Source organism: Plectropomus leopardus, chromosome 20 (assembly GCF_008729295.1).
Source record: "Plectropomus leopardus isolate mb chromosome 20, YSFRI_Pleo_2.0, whole genome shotgun sequence".
NCBI lineage: Eukaryota > Metazoa > Chordata > Actinopteri > Perciformes > Serranidae > Plectropomus > Plectropomus leopardus.
In genome coordinates this window covers 22,425,729-22,450,626 of record NC_056482.1, presented here as the reverse complement: position 1 = coordinate 22,450,626, position 24,898 = coordinate 22,425,729, and the positions used below count along the sequence as shown (strand labels likewise).

At 38.0% G+C, this 24,898-nt stretch overlaps 1 protein-coding gene across 1 annotated transcript in view; it reads left to right on the top strand.

The window, feature by feature from the left end:
* The window catches only part of lrrtm4l1 (leucine rich repeat transmembrane neuronal 4 like 1), a 65,658-nt gene that overhangs the window by 12,347 nt on the left and 28,413 nt on the right, over positions 1–24,898 (top strand). The window contains exon 2 of the mRNA XM_042509000.1: positions 11,089–12,719. Coding sequence (XP_042364934.1) covers positions 11,089–12,719 — 1,631 coding nt within the window. The remainder of the gene's footprint in view (positions 1–11,088; positions 12,720–24,898) is intronic.

Genomic DNA, 24,898 nt, shown 5'->3' with positions numbered 1-24,898 from the left:
CAAGCAGTGTGCTTCAGTGTGCTTTGAGGCACAACTTCCCATCTTGTTCTTTTCCAAGAGCACAATTTCAATGGCTCCAGTGCAATACACTGGGTTTCACTAACAAGACTTTAATTTATGCTGCGTTCACATGCTCCTTGGAAGGTCCCATTTCATGAGCTTGGATGCTGTTTGTCCAACTTTAGTGTGTTCATGAGCTCTGAGTCATAATGTGGAAACAAGATGGACGTACAAATAAGATTTCTTGTATTTTATGACTCAGAACATTTAAATAACATTACTAACAGTCTGAAGCTTAAGATTTTAAAGCAATTTTGTTGCAGACTTGAGAAAAAATATTGCTTTACCTAACTTATGTTAATAAATAACTTTTCCAACTATTCCAGGTCACTGTACACAGACCGCAACTGATGGTTACAAACCTAATACCATATTACAAATAGCGTGTGCAAAAAAATTGACATGTAATGTTTTAATGCATGTGTTTAGTTATGTTTTAGTGCAATGCGAAATTGGTGCAGTACTTTTACATATGATTTAATGGTTTTTATATTGCTTTTCAACTTTAAATTTAATTTAGATCAGGTCACCCAGTTACAGTTTTTGGAAGAGGGCAGTGAACCTTTGTTGATTCGGTTTTAGAGGGGGATACCATTGCAGAAAAATCAGATATTGTTGGCTCAATCCGCTACATTTTTATCACAAAAAATGACTCTTACAACAGTATTGTAAGACTCGCAGCCTACCACACAAACCTGATCCACTGCCATTCATACTTTAAAAGTTATTATGAACAGCTTTATCTTTGTGATAAGTGCTCTAATGTGAAATTGTGTATTGCTGCTCGGCAACTTGTTCAAATCTCCAAGATTTAACTTCTTCGAGATATGAAATCTCCACAGCCCTGTGGCTGTGATTGGTCATGCTCTACTAAGAAGAGGGAGCCAGGTAAACAGATGCGTGTAGCTTACCACATGAGATCAAATCTCTTCAGAGCAGGGAAAAGATAGCGATGTCTGCCTGAGCCATGGTTGGAGTATATTTTATTCATATTTAAGGTTCTGACTCTCTGTTTTCTCCCCGCAGTGACACAGATGTATTGATGTAGATCCATAATATGCATTTAGCCATAATGGCTGTTCCAGGCGGTTATTTCTGTGTTTGCTGTCGGTCAGACTTGGAGACAAATGATTCATGTTGAATTCATGTATATTTGGAAAGCTGTAGGAGGCTCGTGCAGCTTTTCCCCTATTGTTCTGCGGGAGTCTTCGTCACTTGTTTTTTTACAAAATCTGATGCATGATCAGAAAGAGGAAAACCTGTGATGTTTGTACAGTATACCACATTTAGTGAATAGATGATCAATCTGTGCTAAAGTCTCTCTTCAGTCTGCTCTGTGCAGTTTCCCATGGGGGTCTGGTGTACACATGTCCAGCGGTTTTTTATTACCCCTCTGTCTACTCAGAAATCCATGCTGAACCGATGAGTGCTAATTAAAGATGGTGTCTTGCGGAGGCGTCAATGAGCCAGTGGCTGAATGTTGTGGCTCTCTATCACACTGCACAGCCTGGAGTTTTCTAACATCTAAAATATGTTTGAATCCTCTTCTCCGTTTGATCCCAAATGCAGTTTTAGTGATATGACAGAGTAAGGTTTCCCTAAGGGCTTTACATCAGACACTTTTCGACGGGATTATCACTTAGGGAAGACTGATGACTGAGTGCAGTGCCACGGATGCTTGGTCAGTTCACAGAGTGCCTAATGGAGGTGATGGAAGTGGCAGTGCATCTGTTGCTTGGAGGACTCAAGCGATTTATTTATAGCGCACAAATTCACATTCGCGCGTGAATCTTCACTCAATTCTCATATACTCGCTGTCGTCTATGTTACCTCCTTTGTTGTCATGTTTCCTCGAGCTGATCTCATTTTGCCTGCATTTTGATAGATTCATAAATCTAGCATTATTTTGTATTATTTCTCTTCTTTACATCAATATGTTGTTTTTTTTATGCTGAAGGTGACAAGAGAAGAAGTTTTGAATAACAGAACTATGAAAACTTTTTCAATTTATTTTTGAATTTAACACTTTAATTATTTTTTATATTACAAGTTTTCTGAAATGTTATATTTGAAAATGCAAACAAATAAATATGCATTGTCTAATTAACTGCACAAATTTGCATACATAACCAAAACAAGAATCTAACCATTTGGACAATGTCAGGTTCAAAATTGTTTTTTAACTTTGTTGACGCATTTTTGCATATCTCTTTTTCAACAGGCCACTCTACAAAGCACTCTGCTTTCTGAAATTTTGTCTTAAAATGCCAGTGATGCATTATCTAAGTAAATACGCACCAATTAATATACATATCCATAACAAAAATCTAAATGTTGGAAAAATTCTTGTTTAACTTTGCTGGCACTACTTTTTCTTAACGGTAGAACTTCTGTATTCCTACACACAGACTGTCAACAACCTTAAGAAAACTATTTTCAGAATATAAAATATAAACTCGAAAATTTGATGTTTGTAAGTGCTGCCGAAGTAGATATTTTTGGCTCACAGTTTAAAGGAAATGGCCTGTAAAGATATGCATTGTAAAATTCTGTACATTTCTGGACAAAAAAATAACAAACTATGGTTGATATATCAACTAATGGATATTGGCCTGAAACTTCCCCAGTTGGTTATTAACATAAAGACAATTATATTTGTGTATTAAGCATTTCTGAAATTTTTGATTAAATATGCAAATGAAACTTTATCAAATAAAATATGCGCTTTTTGCATAGATTCTCTGAACAGTAATCTGAACTAAAATACATATCTAAATGTGTATTTTGGAAATTTTTGTTTCTTTTGTCTGAAAGAAGAAAGAAGCAAAATAGCACTAAGTCTCAAAATTGATCAAAGCAGGAAAAAGCATGTTTTTTCCGATGGTGTCTCACTTTAAGTCGCTTTCTGTCGCCGAATGAGAGAAAACAATGGTGACTATGACCCACTGCAGAATGCCCTGCAATAATCCAAATATTTGGGGTATTATGTTCTGCATGACAATAGGTGACAATATTTTGAGAAAAAAATGCTTTAAGAAGCTCCTGCTAATGCAAATCGAACACTCCTACTTCTGTAGCTTTGCATTAAAAGCATTTAATAGTCGAAACAGGAGCTGGCTTTCATTATTAAAGGGTCACAAGAAATGCATTGTCTTTTCCATTGAGTGTAGCACTTACTGCTATCGTTCATCAAAAAGCAGATACAAAACAACAGTCTTTTTTTTTTTAGCAATTCTTGACAGTGGATCAGTTTGAAATATTGCAGGGTTGAAATAAAACAGTCAGGAGCAGCAACAGCGAGCTGTTAGATGAAAAGCTGCAGGTGACAGGATGCGCACCTCCAACGTAGCAGGGTAACCAACTCTTTTTACTGTGCCCTGCTGTCTGAAAACTCGTGCTGTGTGCAGCACAGAATGAAGAAAAAAGACCAATTATTCCCTGACTTCTTTATTAAAAGCTTGTTTTGCTGCCCCCCCGATTTCCGAACCTCTCCTATTAAACTGCGTTTACTGTCACCAGTAACTACAGGTTTCGCAAAACCAACCAGAATTGAAACCTTTTGAGACTGCCAGTTTAAACATAGCACACCACACTGATTGTCTGGTTGTCAGCAGGACATCACAGCCATTAACATTTAGTTTTGGCACTTGAGCATTTTTTGTCGCACTATGAAAGTACTACACTTAAAATATTAATATTATCTATATGTGTCAAACAGCTGTCTGTCAGTGTTGATTTTGATGCTGATCCAACTCCACATTCATTTGTGACGTTTTGTATTATTGAAATGACATATTTAGAGGACTTTGCATTAAGCTTCGGTGGACGCATGTGCTCTTTGAGTGCTTTTTAGTAGTTGCACGGAAGATGTAATTAGGGCAGATCCATTAAGCTTATGCAATGGTATGCTCTACAACACGTACCCTGAATTAGAAACTTTGGCTGCCACACACAACTTCCATCCTTGCAATTCCAAAAAATATCAACTGTAAGCCCAGTTTCACTGTTCCACCTCCAACTCATAGCAGCATGCGAGAAATTTCAGTTGGTAAATAGTGATATTAAAGCCACTGGAAATTTGGCTTAAAATAATAAGAATGCATATATAATAACAAAGCTTAGTGCCTCATTAAGCATCCACAATCCTAGTTTAAAAAACAGTTCATTTTGCTGTTTAGACCTTTCTCAAGTTTATGCAGGTGTGGCAGATCACATTTTGACTGACATCTCCCTCTTAAGTCAGTTACATATAACTAATAGCTTTACTTTATCTGTGGTTAGCAACTTACATTATTAATCTCCATGTTCAGAACATTATGGACATGGGATGTCTGGAGAGGGAGAGAGAGGAAGTGAAGGGAGAGCTCCAGCTGCAAGACAGCCGTTTTGCAAAAACCTTTAGCTATTCTCTGTGAAATGAGCACAGTGTGTACGACTACTTCTCAGCTCACCAAAAATGCAGTTTATTGTTTCTCCACAGTGGTTAATAAAATAAAAGAATGACATCATGTCATTTGGATGTGGATGTGAACCCAGGGACCGAATAAACAAACATTATTGCACCCGTTTTGGTGGAAATTTAATGTGTAATGTTTGCAATAAATGTCCATGTATAACTACAACTAATGCAAACTCAGTATCAGAGTTGTTATTAAAGGTTAAGTGTGTTTTTGTCAGAGCTTGGGTCTTAGGTGTGTTTTCGATATTTGGCCATTGATTTTAAGAATGTACTCAAGGTAACTGGTTTGTACTGGGTTAATCACAACATCACTAAAAAAATCAGATATTGCAAGAAACACAATCAGGACATATGAAAACAAAAAAAGTTTTCCAGAGTATCCAGACCATTTATTCAAAACCACAGAGCAGCACACAAAAATGTTTTAAATTGACAGGAAAACTGGGTGTATGTAGGTTACAACTGCGGTAAGAAAAGTTTAGTAATACTTTTTAGATTCTTACTCTTATGCACAATACACTCTATTACACAGTTCGAAGGATATTATTTGGGTTACCAGCAACTTTAAAACAAACATAAAAAAAATTCAATCACCACCAAAAGATCATTTCTTGAGAGTTCATTTTTTTAATGGCTTGAAACAAACCTGCTTGTACGGAGGTGTAGCATAGAGACACACCGGTAGCTTGTGATTTATGCAGATCATGTGGGACTTTGCATGTTTGCTGCCTATTTAGCATGAAATTGTCAGAGTGTTGTGTGATACTCCCCAAGTTGTGGTATAATGATGCATAATAATATGCTCTCTATTCTATAGTATATGCCAGACAATGGAGGGATATTTTTTAGTTTACAGCTTACGACAGCAGGTCAGCACACTGAAATGACAAGTGATTTTCTTTACATGAAATGCTTCTGTCCTGAAGCTTTTCTTTGTAGCCAGCTTACTGAGGACTTCTCAATGTGAATATGAAGTGACAACAATCCACATGATGTGCAAATTAGGAATTTGCATTTTCAAATACTGCAATTTTCTGTCACTACTGTAGCCCCCCTTCTGTCTGATTATCTTTAACAATGTGTGTCTGTCCGCACAGTTCTGAAGAACAATATGTATGTCCAAAACTTACATATAAAAAGATGCATATTCTGCCAGTAATCTGATGCATTTCAGTTTTTATATTTATGTCATTCACCTGCTTTCCTTTTATAAACCTCGTTCAAGGTCACACAGCAACTTGTTATTCATATGCCAAACAAATCAAAACATTTGTGTGAGTGCTGTTGTTCTTTTCATTTTGTGAAGACCAATTTGTGTGTTAGACCTTGAGAGAAAGGACATTTTTGGAAAGTGAGGACATTTTGTTCAGTCTCTAATTCTACACAGGGCTTTTTGTTTGAATGTTAAGACTTGTTTTAACCTCCGAGGTTAGTGTTAGGTTTAAACTGGGATAAAGGGTTATGTTTGTAGTAGTATGGTTATGGTTGGGAGCAAAGTAATGCTAATATGTCAGTGATGGTCCTCACAGATATAGTAGCACAAATGTGTGTGTTGTACACATAGTCAGCTCCTGCCAAGCGCAGCTCCGTGGGCAGCTAACATCAGGTCAACTATTCATAAGTTATATTTTAATATGCATGAATCAATGCTAATGTTTAGTCATGAGGAATATGATTGCCTTGTTCTGTCAATATGTGTTTTCTCATATTGGCAAACCATGTGTACATGCAGGAGGAGATAGGTGAAGCTATTCTTTGTTTATGTATAATATATTAGATACTTGTAGCCCAAAGCTTATGCAATAACAGCACTCTATAAACAAAAAAATTAAATGAGTAAAAAATAAGGTGGAGGGGCATTAAAGCTAGGGTAAAGTTTAAGAAGCATTTTTATGCCTCTGCGCCAGCGATAGCCGAGGCTTGAGGCATTATGTTTTTGAGTTGTCTATCCCATTCTTGTGAATGTGATATCTCAAGAGTAATTGGAGGAAATGTCAAATTCAGCACAATGTCTACTTCAGTGGACATGGGTCAAAGGTCAATATAACATGAACTGGCATCCTTTTCATTCAGTCTCGTCAACATGATCTCCCAAGAGCGCCTTGAAGGAATTTTTCAAATTTTGCCCACACAGCGATGAAGTAATTAGATTTTGGTTGGTCTTAAGTCCTTTGGCACTACTTTTCCACAGCTTAAGAACTTCTGTATTCCTACGCACAGGCACAAATGTGTTGTGCATTGTATTCCCCGTTTAAAAAGATAATTTCTCTATCTCTCTAAGTACAACAGTCACACACACACACACACAATCATAGTCTTAGCAATTTAACAAATGATAGTTCTCCCACCACTCAAATTACAAACCGCATACCTGTGACGGCATTTATTATTAAAAACTACTAGACCTTGAAACCTTCTATAATATAAAAAGTTTAATTGGATACCAGCTGTAACTACTGCTTTATACATTTCCACAATGCTGATTGTCATCCCCGCCCTCACCTACCTCCTACTCACAGAGCCATCACCATCGCAGCCTGTCCAAACAAAATTAACATCCTTTATGCCTTCATGGACGAGCTTCTCATTGTTGATTTTCAAATCTGTTGCTGCTAACAGCAAAGCAGCTGCTGTAAAACCGGACAGAGAGCAGAAAGGTGCCTGAGGGGAGGTAAAAGTACAATATGAATATCCTTAGTCTGAGCATTAGTCAGATTGAGACCAGATGAGAGCCCTTGGTCAAGGATGTGTCCCTTGACATATCGGGCCGTCAGAATGCATTAGGACGGTGACACATCTTTTAACGTGTTGGCTCTCCGCTGCAGGATGTAGAATTTCAAATCAAACAGGACTTTAAGGTTGAAAGGGCCAACTGTCAGCTTTAATTTGAAGGTGTTCGCATCACGTGACTGACTCTGACGGTCAAGAGCAATCCGATCTTCTGCAATAAAAAAAAAAAAAAAAAAAACTTGATGACCTTGCCCGTATGTAGGGGGTCATTGACCAGCTGCATTGTCCTAAAATTGTTGGACCACAAGTAAAAATGAGTCCTGGACTGTGGACACAGTGTGGAGAAAAGCACCGTCAAGCAGAACGTGTAATTTGTCAGTTGCTGCATTTACATGGATTTGAAAGGGTAAGGTTGCCATTGATTCAGATGACAAGATATTTATATTCATAGACTCGATCAATACACGCTCAACCAAGAGTGACAAATAAAGATCAGGCAATTTCAGACAGAACAAATGTGGAGCTTTATTCACAAACACTCTGATATAACTCCCATACCCCTTTTCAACCAACATGGAAGGGTTCTGTTCTGGGTCGAGCCCCTAATTTTGAACCATTTGGTGCATATAAACTGTTTTAGAGTTATAAACAAGTGGTATTAACTGATGTTTCACATATAGAGATTATAGTTATTGTTAGTTTCCAACTCCTGTCCCCAGTTAGGCTTTTAGTTAACAAAAAGAATTAAAAAAAAGAGAGGATATCAAGGTCACATACAAAAGCTTGCAATAACAGTTATGGTAGAAAAAACCAAAAAATATATATAAAGGTGAATATTTGCATCAAGATTGCACAGAATTACTACATACAGTTACAGTAAAAAAAGACACAAATATACATGTTACATAAAGTTACAACACTCAACTAAAAGACATTATCACATCTTAATATCTTGTGTCAATTTTATTTCAGTTGGTAGTGTGTTTTACTTTTTGAACTTTTTATGGAAAAGGCTGACTGCCCCAAGGAGGCCTTATGACGTGTGATTTTATGTCTTATCATAAACAGTAAGGTTTCGGTATTGTTAAACTTTCCGATATTGGTGCTGAAATGGTTCTTTTGAAATGGTGCCCTGCCTAAACAGTGCCTAAACTAATACTTAAAAGAAAAAAAGAAAAAAATCAGAAACAACTCTAATTCAGTATGAGCCCCATAAAAGCTGAGGCCTTTGCAGCAACCCCAGTACGATTTCAACCTAAAGGCCCTTTGCCGCATATCATTCACCCTCTCTTGCCCATATTTCCTACCTTCAGCTATCCAGTCATTAAAGGCAAGGCAAAAATTACATAAAATTAAAACACAAAATAACGGTCAATGCCATTAATTAAGTACATTTGAACTTGAAATCGAACAATACATTAACTCTAAACCCTTGTGAGTACACTTAAATTTATACATATGAATAAATACAAACAAAACTAATAAATCTACATACATTTCCATACTAAATAAAACCTAACCCAAGCACATTAACACTTGATTACAGTTGCACCACTAATCACAGCAAATTAACTTCACACTGTCTGCTCAGGTTGCCACAGCCTCACTGTCACACTGCACCGTCACACCCACGCTCTACTTCTCTCTATTGCTCTCACTTGGCCGTAAACTTGCTAAGCACACAATTTGGTACCAAAATGAGGCACCTGAATCTGGGTTGTGATTCAGTTTGTTTGTTACGGGTTGGTTAGGAATGGGTCATGGTACCCAACCCCATTGTTTCATGCTTGTTTTTGTTTTGATAAATCAAAACATCTGTGACTAATGACAGCTCACAGGTAATTAGTACTATCCACCATCTTGCTACCACTATTTACTTCTATTGTGCAATACCATGCATTGATGAGGCATCATGGACTACTATGGTCCTGGTCAAAACTGGTTCACTAGATAGCACCAAGGGTCCACAACTCATTTCAGCAACCAAAGCACCTATTTTGGGCGAAAGGGGGCATCAGAGAACTCATCACCTAGCCTAAAAAAATTCTAGCAATTAGTTCTAGCTTTTGAGTCATTTAGGAAAATTTGCAGAGCAACTCTAAGCAAGGAAGGGTCAGAAACATCAGTGAGAAGTTGTGGTCAACCCTGTTGTTAGGTATGACACATTCTTTTTACAGATGTGATTGGTTGTCTTTTTGTCGGCCTACAAGGTGTGGACACCCGGTGGAAAAGAAATGAGCTGGGTCACATTATGACCACTCTGCTGCTGTTGTGACAAACCCAAGTCATCACTAATGCATTTTTTCATGTGTGTTGTGTTCGCTTTCATTTCTGCCGTTTTAGCATTTTTCTCTTTATGGGAGATGTGAGTGCATCTCAATGTAGATCAACCACAAACATTATCCCTGCACTATCTGGTCTGTAGCATTTCATCAACTCACTGTCATTCAGTGTTATTTCTCCCACCTCTTTGTCTTTCTGTTATTTTCTCCCCGGCTTAAGAAACTCTTAAGCCTCTTATAAGTCCTTCTCCTTACTCCTAGCAGTTTTTCGCCACAGGAGCTCTCTTAAGATGCTTTGTGAATAACTTTTATCTTTACAAGGATTTAGTCTTAACTCTAAGTTTCCTTGAAATCAGATTTTCTTAACAGTACCATAACCATTATATTTTGGCAAATTTGTTGGAAAAAATAAAATGTATGAAAAATGTATGCCGAGGTCAAGGTCCTAGATTCTTGAGCCTTAATGGGGTTTGGGACTCTGTCACTATTATCTCAGTTATCTTTTATATATGTACATGCAGTTCATCCTAATGGATGGAGAACTGTGAAAACCTCTTGAAGTGGGGAAATGTGAGGTCTAGCTGGAAAAGGAAAAAGGAGATGGAGAGTGTGCACAACTATCACTACATGTCTCCCTATAAAATAGAAAAGATCCTTTTTGAATCAGCGTAAAACTGAATGTGGAGAGCTTGTGCCTCTCTTGAGAAAACAGCACATCCTTTAGGGTCCTTTGAAATTTCTCAAGCCCTTGAAATTGTTGGTTGTTTTCCAGTCTGGCAACAAGTGTCTCTGCATGTTTACCCTCGAGAGATGTGTAAAATATTAGTCCAGATGTTTGTCATTCTTGAGAATTCTGAATATGTGGCAGTATGGGACCAGAGCTGCAATGATAAGTCAAGTCATCAATTAGTTGATCGAAAGTAAATTAATAGCGAACTATTTTGATAATTATTTAATTCATTTTTCAATCAAAAATTGATGGTTCGAGTCTCTAAATGAAGAGTCTTTGGTTTTAAACTGATGTTGGATAAAAGAAGCTAATTGAAGGTGTCTCTTGGGTTCTGGGAAATTGTTATGAGCATTTATTTATTTTTTTTAACATTTTATAGACTAAAAGATTACTTGGTTAAGCATGAAAACAATGGATTAATTATAATGAAAATAATCATTGGCTGCAGCCCTAGAAGAAACTAGAAGTAAATTCTTAGCCTAAAGCCATTATTCCATTAGCATTACTTCAGAGGTCATTTTCCAAAAGTGTGTGTCAGTCAGTGTGTTGCACTAAGCTTTCATGACTTTCCTCTGAAGATTATTCTTTTATTCAAATCACCTTAGAGTTTCCTATCTAGTTTTACCATTCATATGTTTCAGCTCTTATTTAACAAAGAACTTTCAATGATCTCTAAATCTGTTGGAAAGATCGTGAATCCTTTGTGCTTCATAGAGGATTCTGAATTTTTAATTTGTCCCCGGCCTTTTTGCATATAACATCTGAAAATGTGATTTCTGTAAAATCCTGAAAGTCCTTTCTTCCATCTGTCTCATATTCTCTTTTAGGTCCATTGCTGTGTGATGGACGACTGACACACCTCCTCTTTCCTCTCCTGCTCCTCTTGCGGGCTCCCCTGCTGTTCAGCTTTGGCGAGCGTACCTGTCCCAATAGCTGCCGATGTGAGGGGAAAACTGTCCATTGTGATTCAGCTGGCTTCTTAGATGTCCCAGAGAACATCTCAGTAGGCTGCCAAGGCCTCTCCCTGCGCTACAATGAGCTGCACACCTTGCTACCATATCAGTTTGCTCACCTCAGCCAGCTTCTTTGGATATACTTGGACCATAATCAGATATCAGCTGTTGACAGTCGAGCGTTTCAGGGCGTCCGAAGGCTTAAAGAGCTGATACTGAGCTCCAACAGGATCACATCTCTGCACAATTCAACATTCCATGGAATTCCCAATCTGCGCAGTCTGGACTTGTCTTACAACAAATTGGAAATCCTGCAGCCGGGGCAATTCCATGGCTTACGGAAACTGCAAAACCTACACCTACGCTCAAATGGTCTCTCCAACATCCCGATTCGAGCATTCCTGGAGTGCAGAAGTTTGGAGTTTTTGGATTTGGGCTACAATAAAATCAAGGCTCTTACCCGCACCACCTTTCTGGGGCTGCAGAGGCTGATGGAGTTGCATCTGGAGCACAACCAGTTCTCACGGATCAACTTTTTTCTCTTTCCACGCTTAGCCAACCTGAGATCGCTCTATCTCCAGTGGAACCGCATTAAAGTTGTCAACCAGGGCCTTCCATGGACTTGGTATACGCTGCAGAAACTTGATCTATCTGGAAATGAAATCCAAACCCTGGACCCTGCTGTGTTTCACTGCTTGCCCAACCTTCAAGTCCTCAACCTGGAGTCCAACAAACTGTCCAATGTGTCTCAGGAGGCGGTGTCGGCATGGATCTCACTGACCACCATCAGTCTTGCTGGGAACATGTGGGATTGTGGAACTGGCATATGCCCACTTGTGGCTTGGTTGAGGAATTTTCGAGGTAGTAAAGACACGACGATGATATGCAGCAGCCCAAAGTATCTCCAGGGAGAAAAAATTATGGAAGCCACAAGGAGCCATGGTATTTGTGAGGAAACTGATTACGTTCTGACTGAAACGCCCTCACCAATGTCAGAGCTCATTTCTGAAGCCACCGGTGAACCAACCTTCGCCCCTACTAGTGGATCTCCACCTTTGCCACCAGCGAGCACCTTTGGTCCTGTTCCACCATACAGACCAAGACCAATTCCTCACCCTACCTTTCCAGGGCATATGAGCAAAGACCCAAGAGACTCAGTTCCTCGAGCTCGACCCACTCCTCCACCACCCCCAGAGATAGAGCACATGACTCTGCACAAAGTGGTGGTGGGCAGCGTGGCCCTCTTCTTCACCATGTCCCTAATCTTGACAATTATCTATGTGTTGTGGCGGCGCTACCCAGGTGCAACCAGGTTGCTCCAGCAGCGATCCATGGTGGGGCGGAAGCGTCGCAAAAAGAGTCCAGAGCCCGAGCAGAACCTGAGCTCCCAGCTCCAAGAGTATTACATGAGCTACAACCCTGCTGCCACACCAGAGGCATTGGAGGTGCTAGGCAATGGCACTGGTTCCTGCACATGCACAATTTCTGGCTCCAGGGAGTGTGAGGTATGATTCATCGCATCAGCCTAAAAATACAAACTCAAAATCAAAACACAAAGGCTCGACAGAGAGGTAAATCCTTTATCAAGTATGCCCTGTAAAAAGACACTGTTGAATCACAGTTAAGCATCCTTGACTCTTCGTTCATGACACGCTTGAGTTCAAATGTTAGACGTCTCCAATTATTCAGGTTTTATTGGAAAACAGAAAATAACTTATCTGATCCAAGTGATGAAATCTACAACAGTGGGCTCCGAGGACCACAATATAACAATTTTTTGTGTTCTCTGAGGCTAATTGAGTGTGGCTTTAGCACGAAGTTCATCTCTGTATTACATTTTCATTCAAAGCAACACTTCTGCAAATGTTCTTCATGGTGTGTCAACTTTAAAGGACCATGAATAATTGGACACTGTCTAACTATTTTGCAGACACCACACCACCTCAGCATGGCATGGCTCTTACATTTTAAGCAATTTGAATGGCTTGTGTTTGCACTCTGTGTGTTTGGAGGAGGGCTGAAGGTGAGGGCCCTGGTATGTTTGATGATTTTTGTCTGGGAATGTTTGATATTACTCGTGCAAACTGCCACAGCTCTATTCTGTTTGCAACATTAGAATTTGTGCAAAATTCCCAGCAAGGGTGGATGAAGTGTGTCGGTATTGATTGGGATTTGACAGTTTTGCTGGTACATAGCAAAGTGAGAGAAGTTGCTTCAGAGGCGTTTAGTACAAGGCTGAGCATCCATTATAGGTCACCAAGGTTTGTGTGGTGTCATGCATGAACATGCACTGTAAGTGGCCTTCATGTTAACCTGCGTTTCCCTGGAACAGCACACACCTCCTCAGCTGCGTGGAGAGATTTATGGTAATCTGCACAGAGGCAAGGCACTACGGTAATCCCAAAGCTTATGATATGGCTTAAATGTGGATCCCTCTGCTGTGATAAGGAGTATTTTTATAAACCAGGGTAATTACACTCACTCGCCTGAAAACTCAGAATTGCAGGTGGTCTTGGTTGAATCTCAGGAAGCATGCTTTGGGTGCACACCTATGACAGGTTCTTTAAGGGTCCTAAAGAGTTTAAAAAATTAATCCAGTTTGCTAAATATTTAGTTTTGAAAGACAAAAAATGCACAAAAACATGTTACATCAAGGTGTGTAACACCAACTCAAACTGGAATTTACAGAAATTTGCAGTATCAAACATTAATTTTCATAACAAAGACTCATTTTGCAAAACTTTAAAAAATAAATGTATGCATATTTTATGAACCAAAGGCTCATAATTGCGTTGTCTACATGTTGATAAGATACAGTCAGTTGTAAAAAAGGCAATAAGAAAAAGATTTGCAACATAAAGGTAGGATTTAGTTGCATCGAGTGGTGAGAACTTGAAAATGCAGCCATCTGAAACATCTCCTAGGTGCCAAGCATAAGGAGGAGGTTTTTACCTCGAGCCCAATTATCCACAGACGTCTCTTCCTCTCAAAAACAAATAGCTCTGATGATTTAAACAGTAAAATGAATTGGAATAACAGCAGTTTTGCATCACAAATTAGTGTTTCTCTAGCTTGTTAGAGAGGGGCCATTAGTCTAGTACCTGCTAATGTTTGCTCACCTTTTTTCTGTGGTAGCTCATGATCCAGACCTTTTGGAAGTTTTTACCATGAGCCGAATCATCTGCAGAGGTCTATTCCTCTCACTAACTGCAGAACTCTTTTATTTGAACCAATAAAAACACTGAATAAAGCACTTTTGTGCTGAAAAAAATGTTTTTTTCAAATGCTGTTTGGCTCATCGCAGTGGGGCTGCTCACTTCAGTGGTCGACCAAAAAATGCAAATGTTGGTTTGTCTGTTCTAGACTACTGTAGAAACGTGGTGCAGAAACATGGCAGGCTCAGGGGATGAGAAACCAGTCCCTATGTAGATATACACACTTTATTCTAAGGTAACGAAAAACTCTACAGTTCTTATTTTCAGCTTATTATATACTAAATTATACTCTATTTTTGTCAGTATATCCCCCTAAATCCTACACACTGGACCTTTAAATGATAATTTTCTATTTATGGAATAACCTGTGGTGTTTAATGGAGTAATAGCATTGCTTTTCAAAACCCTACACATTGTACATGGTCAGTTATTGTTATTGTTGTGGTATGTCATTGTAGTTTTTCCTTCACCATAGTTTAAAAAAACATATCCGATATACTTGATTACCTACAGCACAGGGTGTATTTTTTCTTTGGGATCCGTCAGCATTGCTGCAACTAGAAGGTCAAATAAATATAAAGCCAGTCAACAAAGTCAGCCCACTCTTTATAAGTCATAAATCTCTTGATATTGACAATGGAGCAGTTCCAGCTTTTATCTTTAAACGTCTGCTATAAAGTTGTTCTCAAGCTCCTACTTGCAGTTACGGCAATTTCGTTATTACATCTTTCCTTGTGTCATGTGTTCAGAAGGACAGCTTGACAGTTACAACAGAGCGAGTTTACTTACACGATAAGCTGCTATAGTGGAACTGTTGTGATTGTGGAGAATTATGGTTGTTTGTAGTGTGTGAGCATTTTTGAAAAGGCAGTGGTAAAGAACAATATTTTGGGAGCAAATTAATTTCTGATGATTTATGATGCTCAACTGAAAGAAGCTGTTTTATTCAGCCTCACTGACAGATTTGTGCTCTCAATCTGTATGCACATGATTTAGTAAGGCGGCAGCTAATCAAGCAATCAGGGACTGGGACTGTCTTCGAGGTGCTCTCTTTGACTGAAGGAGCACTTGCAGAGGTGCAGTCCAATCGTGCTGAAGGGGTGACACCAGTATTAAATCTAAACCCAATTAAGATGCTATTCAGTCAGACCGCTTTGACTCCTTTCACAAATTCAGCAGTTCCACTTAGGTACTTCCTCAGTTCTAACTATGACTCATAACGCCACTTTTGAATTTCTCACTGAAAAATGATCATGTTTGCTGAGAAACATTCAGTTTTCTGCCACAGCTTGACTTAGCATGTGCCATTCTGTGGAACTCAACAGTCATCCAGAAACTACTGAAAACACATAAAGAATGTGGTTTTGTGAACACAGAAGTGGGTCCCTGAGCATGCTCAGCAACATCTGCCCAACATTGAAATACTCTCCAGAGATCAAAAAAATACAGTTATTTTCAGAATAAACAACTCTTGTACTTGTGCAGTGTGCATTAAAAAATCTGTATGCAATATGTTGCTTGATATGTGGGCACACCAGATTTAGTAAAGTGCAAGTTTCACCCATAATATGGTAACCTTAATGGCATGCATCTAATGGCATTCAGGCATTAACATTAACTTCTGATGGTAGAAGCATGGGCAAATAATGAGACGATGAGATATGCAAAAGGCCCCAAAAAATACATCTACGTACATACATACATTCGACATACTAGAAAGACACAGAAAGACAAGTCTTTGTGATGGTTTTGCCACTTTTAGTTGTTGTTGTTGTTATTGTTGTTTTTTTTCTTTTTGTGATTTTGTCTCTCTGATTTTATTTTTATTTTTTTATATATTTTTTTAGAATTTTATATATATATTTTTTATTTTTCTTTATTTCTTTTTTTTTTATCTTTAAGGTCATTTTGTGTCTCTTTGGGTCATTTTGTGTCATTTGCTTGGTCGTTTTGTCTTTTGTAGTAATTCTTGGTCTCTTTGAGGTCATTATGTACCTGTTTGTAGTTATTTTCTATCTCTTTGGGGTCATCATTGTTTAGGTCATTTGTGTCCGTACTGTATCTTTGAGGTCATTTTATGTGGATTTTTGTCGTTTTCTTCTTTTGTTGTCATTTTTGAGGTCATTTGTATCTGTACTGTCTCTTTGAGGACATTTTTTAATGCCTGTACTGTCTCTGAGGTCATTTTGTTGTTTTTGACTTTTTGCGGTCGTTTAGTGTCCCTTTTCATAATGGTCCGTGTCTTGTTTAGTCGTTTTCGTCTCTTTTGTCATTTTTTGAGTCTTGTTGCAGTTCCTTTGCATCTCTTTGGGGTCTTTTTGAGTCTCTCTCTGGTCAGTACCTGTTAATTTGAGCGGCATTTTGCAGATAAAGTCCCCTGACACTTTGGGCCCCAGGGCTGGTGCCCAGTAGGCCCGTTAAGAATCCACCCATGAATTGAAGAGTGTTTGAGAATTTAATTTGTGCTTCTCTGAATTCACACAGTGTTATCCAATCCGACTCGACAATCCTACTGGGACTTAGAAAAAAAATTTCAAGCATGGCAGAAAATAGATATTATGATTATTTACATTCCAAATTAGTCTGCAGCATCCAAGCCATCTGCTCTGCAAAATGAGTAAAAAACAATGTGTTTTTGAAGTATTTTTAAAGAGAAATAAACACATTAGACATGTTCCCAACCTGTCATTTATGTATAATCAGTTTAAAGCTGCCATGCTCTATGCTAAATATAATATAGTATGTCATAAACAATTCACATAATGCCATACCGATTTATTTTAGGAGCTAAAAACAGGCGCAGGCAGTGGTATATGCAGCGCTGTGCCTGCTGTGTTAGTCATACATCTGGCACCAGTACGCAGCTTGACTGCACTTTGCTACAAAACAAAATCGGTGTTGTCTCTTCTCTCTTCAAGTGCTGCAAGTATTTCTGTAGCAATCAGCGTCACTGTATTGTTTCTCTTCATAACCATAATCCAAATCTCATCATCTCAAAAACAATCTCTTCTTTTCAACATCACTGGTGTCTACGGCAGTTTGTTGTGTGGGGTTCTACACTGTTGCTTGTTTCAGGCGTTAAATAATTGAGAAGCTGGCGTAAGCTTGGTTTAGTTTGATGAAAGTGCCATCTTGCTGGCCAGCACAGCTGGCTGTGGCTTTCATTACGGGTGTGTGCAGCGCCAGCAGTCTCTGTGGATAGCAATGTGGAAGAACAAAAGGCAACACAACACATTTACCCTGCTGTGGCTAGGATTCAGTGAGGTATTGTCAGGACTGACATGGAGAATGGTGTCAGAGCCTAGCGGGGAAACAGTTTGAACAGCACACTGTCTCTTTCACTTTGGGGCTGGATACTCCAAATTTTTAAGTCCCTGCAAACCCAGACAGGTGTTAATATTTATTCAGGCTGATTAGACTTCTGCTCATGTTTAAGTTGTACGTAGCTGTGCTGGAATTTTGCTGTATCACCAAATTCACTCACAAATGCCTTGTGATGTACTGGTACACAAAATTCATTTCAGTATTCACCTTTGTTGGACTTCGTGGTGTTGTATGTTTTTGGTACAGCTGGGAAAATACAGACAATTATATATTTATGTCATTTATTCTTTGATAATACTAAAATTCAGCAGTGAAAAAATTCATTCAAAATTCAAAATTCATACTCTGGCCTGGTACGAATCAATCGTACCTAGTATGAAAACACCCAAACAGTTACGGTATTCAAATAAAGGCCTTTTGAAAAAATAAAACCTGTTGATAATCCCTGAACTGTGGCGTGCGCTCGTTTGTACAGAGCGGGCACAACAGACTGAAATGAAAGCATGAAGGCGCACTCCAGCAGGGCTCAAGCACTTTATTCCCATGCCTAAATTCTGTAATCTCTATGATGTATATTTAAGCATGGTCACATATCCGCAGCAATAAACGTTCCTATAGTATAACGTGTTGCTTTGGCACAGTCCACATCTGCAGTGGGAGGCTGCCTGAAAGCTTTGGGGAGAAGGACTCGCCTTCCAGTCTGTTTTTGTCTCGTGTCTTTTTGACACATTTGGGTGGAGTTGTCTTAAATATAATGTTTTAAGAGTTTTTGCAGATAAACCCGACCTCAGTTGTCGACAAACTTTGACAAATCCTTGACCTTGACTAACCTGGCTCACCTGGCTAAGCAGACTAGCATTCAACTGGTGCAGTGTCAAAACTTTCCGGGTAAAACTCGTGCTTTAGAATTTCTGTTCCAAGAAGCAAGAAGTAAAAAAATAGACTATTTTGATAGTATTTGTTTGGGTCACAAGGCATATTCATCAGATGTTGCATACCAAACCACACGTACTGTACCAAAATGTATGGGACAAATACACGTACTGTTACATCCCTGCAAACGCCACATCTGCATCATATTCTCCAGAGTGTAAATGTGAGCAGTTGAATGAGAAATGCAGTTGGGGTTGTTTCCAGTAGTTGTTATTTGGATCTACTTGGAGAAAAGAACCACAGAAGTGAACAAACTAATCCTTGAATGACAGCAAGGCCAACAACTCCAGCAAATCCAACACTAACACTGACACAATTAGCTAATTAAAAAGGTAGCCTTTACTGTTTATATCTATTATGGCTGAATAATTAAGTGTTTCAATATCAAAGTGCAAACTTCTAATCACCAGAGCCATAATTATAATTGTGACTTCCATAACTAACAGTGTCTTAACCGGGTTCCTGCGAATCCTTAATTCATTAAATTAAAAATAAGGCCTTAATTGGTACTAAACTGACTTAAATTAATCTTTCAAAAATGCTCAGACATGGAAAGTGGGAAGTAGGATTTTAGGACTCTTTTCTCTCTTTTTTGCATGTATGTATTGGGAAATCTCAAAATAATTGGTAACATCTATTTTGTTCATCAAATGATTTATTAAATTTGTCTTTTTAAACGCATCGTGATGGTAATCTAAGCAGTGGAATCTCACATGCAGAGTGAAAAACACAAAATCACCAAGAAAACCAACCAGAAATGCGAAATATTTTCCACTTGTGTTGGTAAACTGAACAGATACCTTTAAGATAACATTATAAGTTAATTGTCTTGCATGTGTTCCATTTTAAAAAAAGAGTTGCCTCCGTAGAAAATCAAAGTTTTTCAATGGACAATAAAAAGTAGTCATATTTATGTTACAATAAGCATTTGGGAAAAATAAAATTGCCCTTCTTCAATTTTGGTTAGTAGAAAGTTGATCTTAAACTGAATTCTGAGTCGCATAAAAAAAAAAAAAAAAAGTCTTTACAGATTTTAAATCTACCTTGCCTTAAGCTGCAGGAACTCAGCTTAACAAGTGGGAGTGATGGAAAAAGTTGATTCAAATAAGACTTGAGATTCTTGTCTGGTACAATTCTAAATCAAGTCAAAGATTCCAAAAGTAGCGTACTTAATCTTCAAAGAAGGTTGGTGTTTGGGAGCATTTTGGATTTAAGAACTTGATAAGTATCTTTGCGAGATGAAAGTACATCATCACCCAGAGACTAGCGTTAGAGAGTGGATCATTGAACTCCAGCACTAACAAACCAGCCAGCCAACCAGCACTTGCTGCACCACTTGACAAAACTTCAGCTGAAAAAAACAACTCATGTTGATAGACTTGCCTTCATACTAATTTGCAGATAATAACGGACGTCCCTGAGGCGAGCACAGAGTACACTCTTTCTTTTCTCCTTACTCTTGGGAATGTAGAGTCTGAAGTACAAAACCTGAAACTTCTGCTTTATAAAACACTTTTATTTTTCAAGCAATAAATTAATGTAACACTTTCATTTAAGTTTTCTACTCCCACACAGATTTTTCAACTTTATGTGATTTAAATCAAGACAAATTAGCTGAATTGCCTGTTAGATTTCATATAGCACACAATAAATTACAAATAATAATGATAATTAATGAAAAATGTATTCTGAGTTGAATTGTTCCTAAAGATCTGCAAAGAAACCTTAGTTCAGTGGTTTCCTAATGGTCCAGCCAGATTTCTCCTCAGTCATTAGTTTAAGGTCCGCACATAATAGAAATTACTATATGCAATGCTATAAACCATTTTGCAATAATTAAGGGATATTAGTAAAAATGGAAGGTGTTACTAGGATTTGAGGACATTGGGGGCTTAGTCTGGACCTCTATAGGGAAAAAAAAAAGTTTCCTTTTTTATTTTTCCTTTGAATTTTTAGGTAATTTTAAAAAGCATTTGGCAATTTATTTTTCTTGAAAAAATATATATATTTTTTTGGTGATTTTTGAAGAAAACATCCCTTCCAAACTGCAGGCCTACAAAAATTAAGATGGCCAAAATTACACCATTTATCACAGCCAGCAACTGTAAAACAGAAATTATTGTTGGATTTTAAATTCCCTGTAACCAGAAAAGTGCTTATTAAGATCAGTGCAAAGGCACAGCATGCTAACAGGCCAAATAATACCAAGAATAGGGCAATAAAGTAGTTACTGTTCTCAAAAAAACAACTCACTCTACTGCAGGAAACCAAACTTCAAAATAAAACCTATGTGCTGGAAATTTACTGTAGTCCAAACTAAAGTGTGCTTTTCACAAACTAAGAATGCACCTGTGACCCTCTTTTGGACCGCAGCCCACCAGTTGGGAATCACTGCCTTAGTTTATAACCGAGCAGGAAGCTCTGCAGTTGTCCAGTGTAAATGACAGACAGCTGGTGAAAACAAGTTGTAAGAATGTAATTATTTCACACTTATCACCAGCTCTGCATTGGGACCTCCAGGATTTAGCTCATCCTGTCAGTCTGTGAAGCTAACGTGAAAGTTAGCTCAGGCAGCGACGCTGCAGAGCTGTCAACTGTATCACAAGGTAGTGTTTGATATCACAACGCTGTCAGACGAGGCTTACCAGCAGTTTGACGTACTATGTAGCTGTTATCAATAAATATAACACCACTTTCCAACTCCATGGGGGCCTTTTTTTCTTTTTTTTTTTTTTTTTTTTTAGAGAAAAAGTGTATTAACAGTATAAAAATGTGTAAAGAACAGTGTATTCAAGTCAAAAAAGATTATTTTAATCCTAAAAATGTCAATTTAGCAGAACCTGTAAAAACCCACACAGTCATTTGAAGAGGTCAGACAAAAGAAATGTGGACGAACTAAATTTAATGTAGGAGTTCTAAAATAGGTAAATTATACAATTAGTGATAGAGTATACAATATTGCTGCAATGTGGACATTAAGTAACAGAGTTTTATAGTCAGCTTTCCATTATATGGCTACGTGTCAGTGGAAATTTTGAGATTCTTTTTTTCTGTTTAGTGAGCAAATACAGTTCACAGACTGTAGAGTCTTCTTTCATGAGCTGATAAAACACAGTGGGGTGTGCTCTGTGAATCAATAAACTAGGTTAGTTGTTAAAAAATGAGTATTATCTGACAAATATGTCTTTAGAAAGTTAGGATGGCTGCATAAGAGGCTTGAGGGAAAAAGCACATTTTTTGGTATTTGGTATTGTATTCCTGAGTCCTTCAGGGATATTTAACTGTATTTCCACCACTATTACTACACTAAAGGAAACTGTTCTGAATTACTGCTTGTACTTTAACATGTCAGTCATGTTAGAAGTCTAAATGGCACATTTTCTCTCATAAATGGAGCTTATTGTTTGAGGTTTTAATTTAAGACTGCTTTTTTACTTTGAGATTATGGAATGCTTTTAGGTATTTTTGGTGTAATACATACTGGTATTTCTTAAAATTAAGAAACCAACAGCAGCAATTGTAAATTGCCTGGTGTAAACATTGTAATGATAAAAGTACATAATAGCACTTGATACAATTGAGTTACATATACTTCCTTCATAGTTTCCCACTTAACATGTGTGGTCCACTATTGCGATGCCCCGAGACATGAAAATGTCAGTCAGACTGCAGCAGTTGAGATTACTGCTTAGATAAATGTAAAGGAAGTCAACTGGGAATACATTTATTTATCATTCTTTTAAAGTGGGTCCCTTTGATTGTTCTTAAATAGGTACCAGTTCCCAATAGGTCAAAACCATCGACTGTAAACAACGATGGACATTATGCCCCCACTTACCCCACCACTTTGCTTAAGGGAGGCTTAAATATTGGGGATAACATGCTGCCATCTTGTGCTGGTGAAGTCATTCGGAGCCGAAGTCTGCGCAAAAACTCGTCCAACCAATGGCAAGCAGCCCCATTGAATGTGAGTGCATGGATTGGCTATCACAGCTGTCAATCATGCTGGAATTTTTTTTTCCTTTTTGCAGAATTAAGTAACTTATTAAAACCGAACTTACCATAAAAACGATTACTTGAACGAACATCGGGGGATGAATAGTACCCTCAGTGAGAGAAACCAATTTATTTGGCATGTGCTTTTATTTTTTAGTTTGGCCTATGTTCCATTCACTAACATGGAAGGGCGGGCTTTATGACCTATACTATAGACAGACACCAGGGGACGATCAAGATTGAATTGTTACCCTCTGGGGGAACTGTCATGTTTTCCATATTTATACACAGTCAAAACTAATAATAACTAACATTTTGCTTTTTTAGTTTTCCCAATGTTAAATTTCCCTATTTGCAACGTTTCTAAGCTACACACCTGCCAACCTGTACACATTTTAGACAGCAGGTACGCATTTTGACATTAGATACACTAGTACATTTTGTCACTCTAAAGTATACAAAATATAGGTCATGCCAGAGGCAGCAGCAATATGCCACCGAGCATTTTGTATACCAAAAACAAGCCCAGACTGCATGGCTTACAAGATACCATAAAATCATATTTTCAGACAAGACCAAAAAGTAAGAAAATAAAAAATGGAGCAAAGCGACATCAGCATTGTATTTGATCATTATTGTGTAAGACCAAATTCATGTATCACTCACAGAGGCATTTAACGCGTAGCACTGTAAAAGAAAAAAAGAAAAAATCAAAGTACTAATTAACCGAAGTTTCTTGCCTTCTTTTCCAGGCTTTGGCGACAAAATTGACAGTTTTAGCTTTTAACCGATGACTGGGGGCGGGTGTCTGTAATCAGATTCAAATGTATAGGATAACTATGTGCATCACTATATTAGTTTTGGTTTTTGTTCAAGCATGACTTGTTTGGGGTCGTGGCAAAATGAACTACTTAATTATAATTAGAAAAGCACCTTGGTTTGGGTTAAAATTACCACTTTGTTAAGGTAGCGGGTCCTCGTTGTCATGGTTACCATAATAACCACTTGGCTATAGTTGGGAAACAAACCGCAGTCTCCAACTAAAGTTGACCCAGGGGGCAACACTGGTGACCAAATGGGACAAAATGTCATATATTTATAGTGTTTTAGAAATTTTCTGTACCAATTAGATGTAAGCCAAACAGCCAATCACTAGATGTCACACTCTAATTCTCTCTACCTCCCTGCGAACAACTAACAAGGCCAATTTGCCAACAGTAAATAAGTAAGGGGCGCACTGAGCAGTGGTGCACTTAATTATACTGTATATTTGAATCACATTACAGCTAAATGGGAGTATTGCTAAGAACATTGTCTCTTGTCGTCATTAATTTGTATGACCTACAGCAGTGATACTCAATGTATGGCCTGTGGGCCAAATCTGGCCCCCAATGAAGTGCTGAAAATAAAGAAAATCACACTGTTTTTGTATTTTTAGTATAACTAAGCTACCAGAGTACATGAAACAGCATCAAAATAGTTTGTTTAAAAAAAAAAAGAGCCAGTCGAGGCTCTCCCGGAAAACCCAACAGAGGTCCTAGCTAAACCCCCGATGTCCTAAAATCCTAGAAACTTCCTAAAACCTGAGGAACATCAAAGAGTCCTAGATATGTCAAAAAATCCTACAAATGTTCTAAGATCCTAGAAATGTCATGAAACATATTAGAAAAGCCCTGAAAACCTAGACATGGAAAAGCCTAGAAACATCTTTTACTCCTAGCAATGTCCTAATACATACTAGGAACATCCAAAAATCCTAGAAATGTCCTAAAATCCTAGAAAAGCCTTAAAAACCTAGACAAATCCTACAAAGCTGGTAAGGTGCTTAAATACTACAAAAGCCCTAAAATCCTGGAAATGTCCTCAAACATACTGGAAACATCCTAAAATCCTAGAAACAGCCCAAAATCCAAGAAATGTTCTAAAATTATAGAAAAATCCTGTAGTCCTAGGAATATCCTAAAATATTAGAAATGTTCTAAAAATCTAGAAATGTCCTCAAATCCTAGAAATGTCCCCAATAATACTAGAAATGTGATAAAATAATAGAAACGTCCTAAAATCAGAGAAATGTCCTAAAGTCAGAGAAACATCCTGTAGTTCTAGAAATGTTCTAAAATCCACCAAATGTCCTAAAATCTGAAAAATGACCTCAAACATACTAGAAACGTGGTAAAATCTTAGAAATGTCCTAAAATCCTTGAAATGTCCTAAAA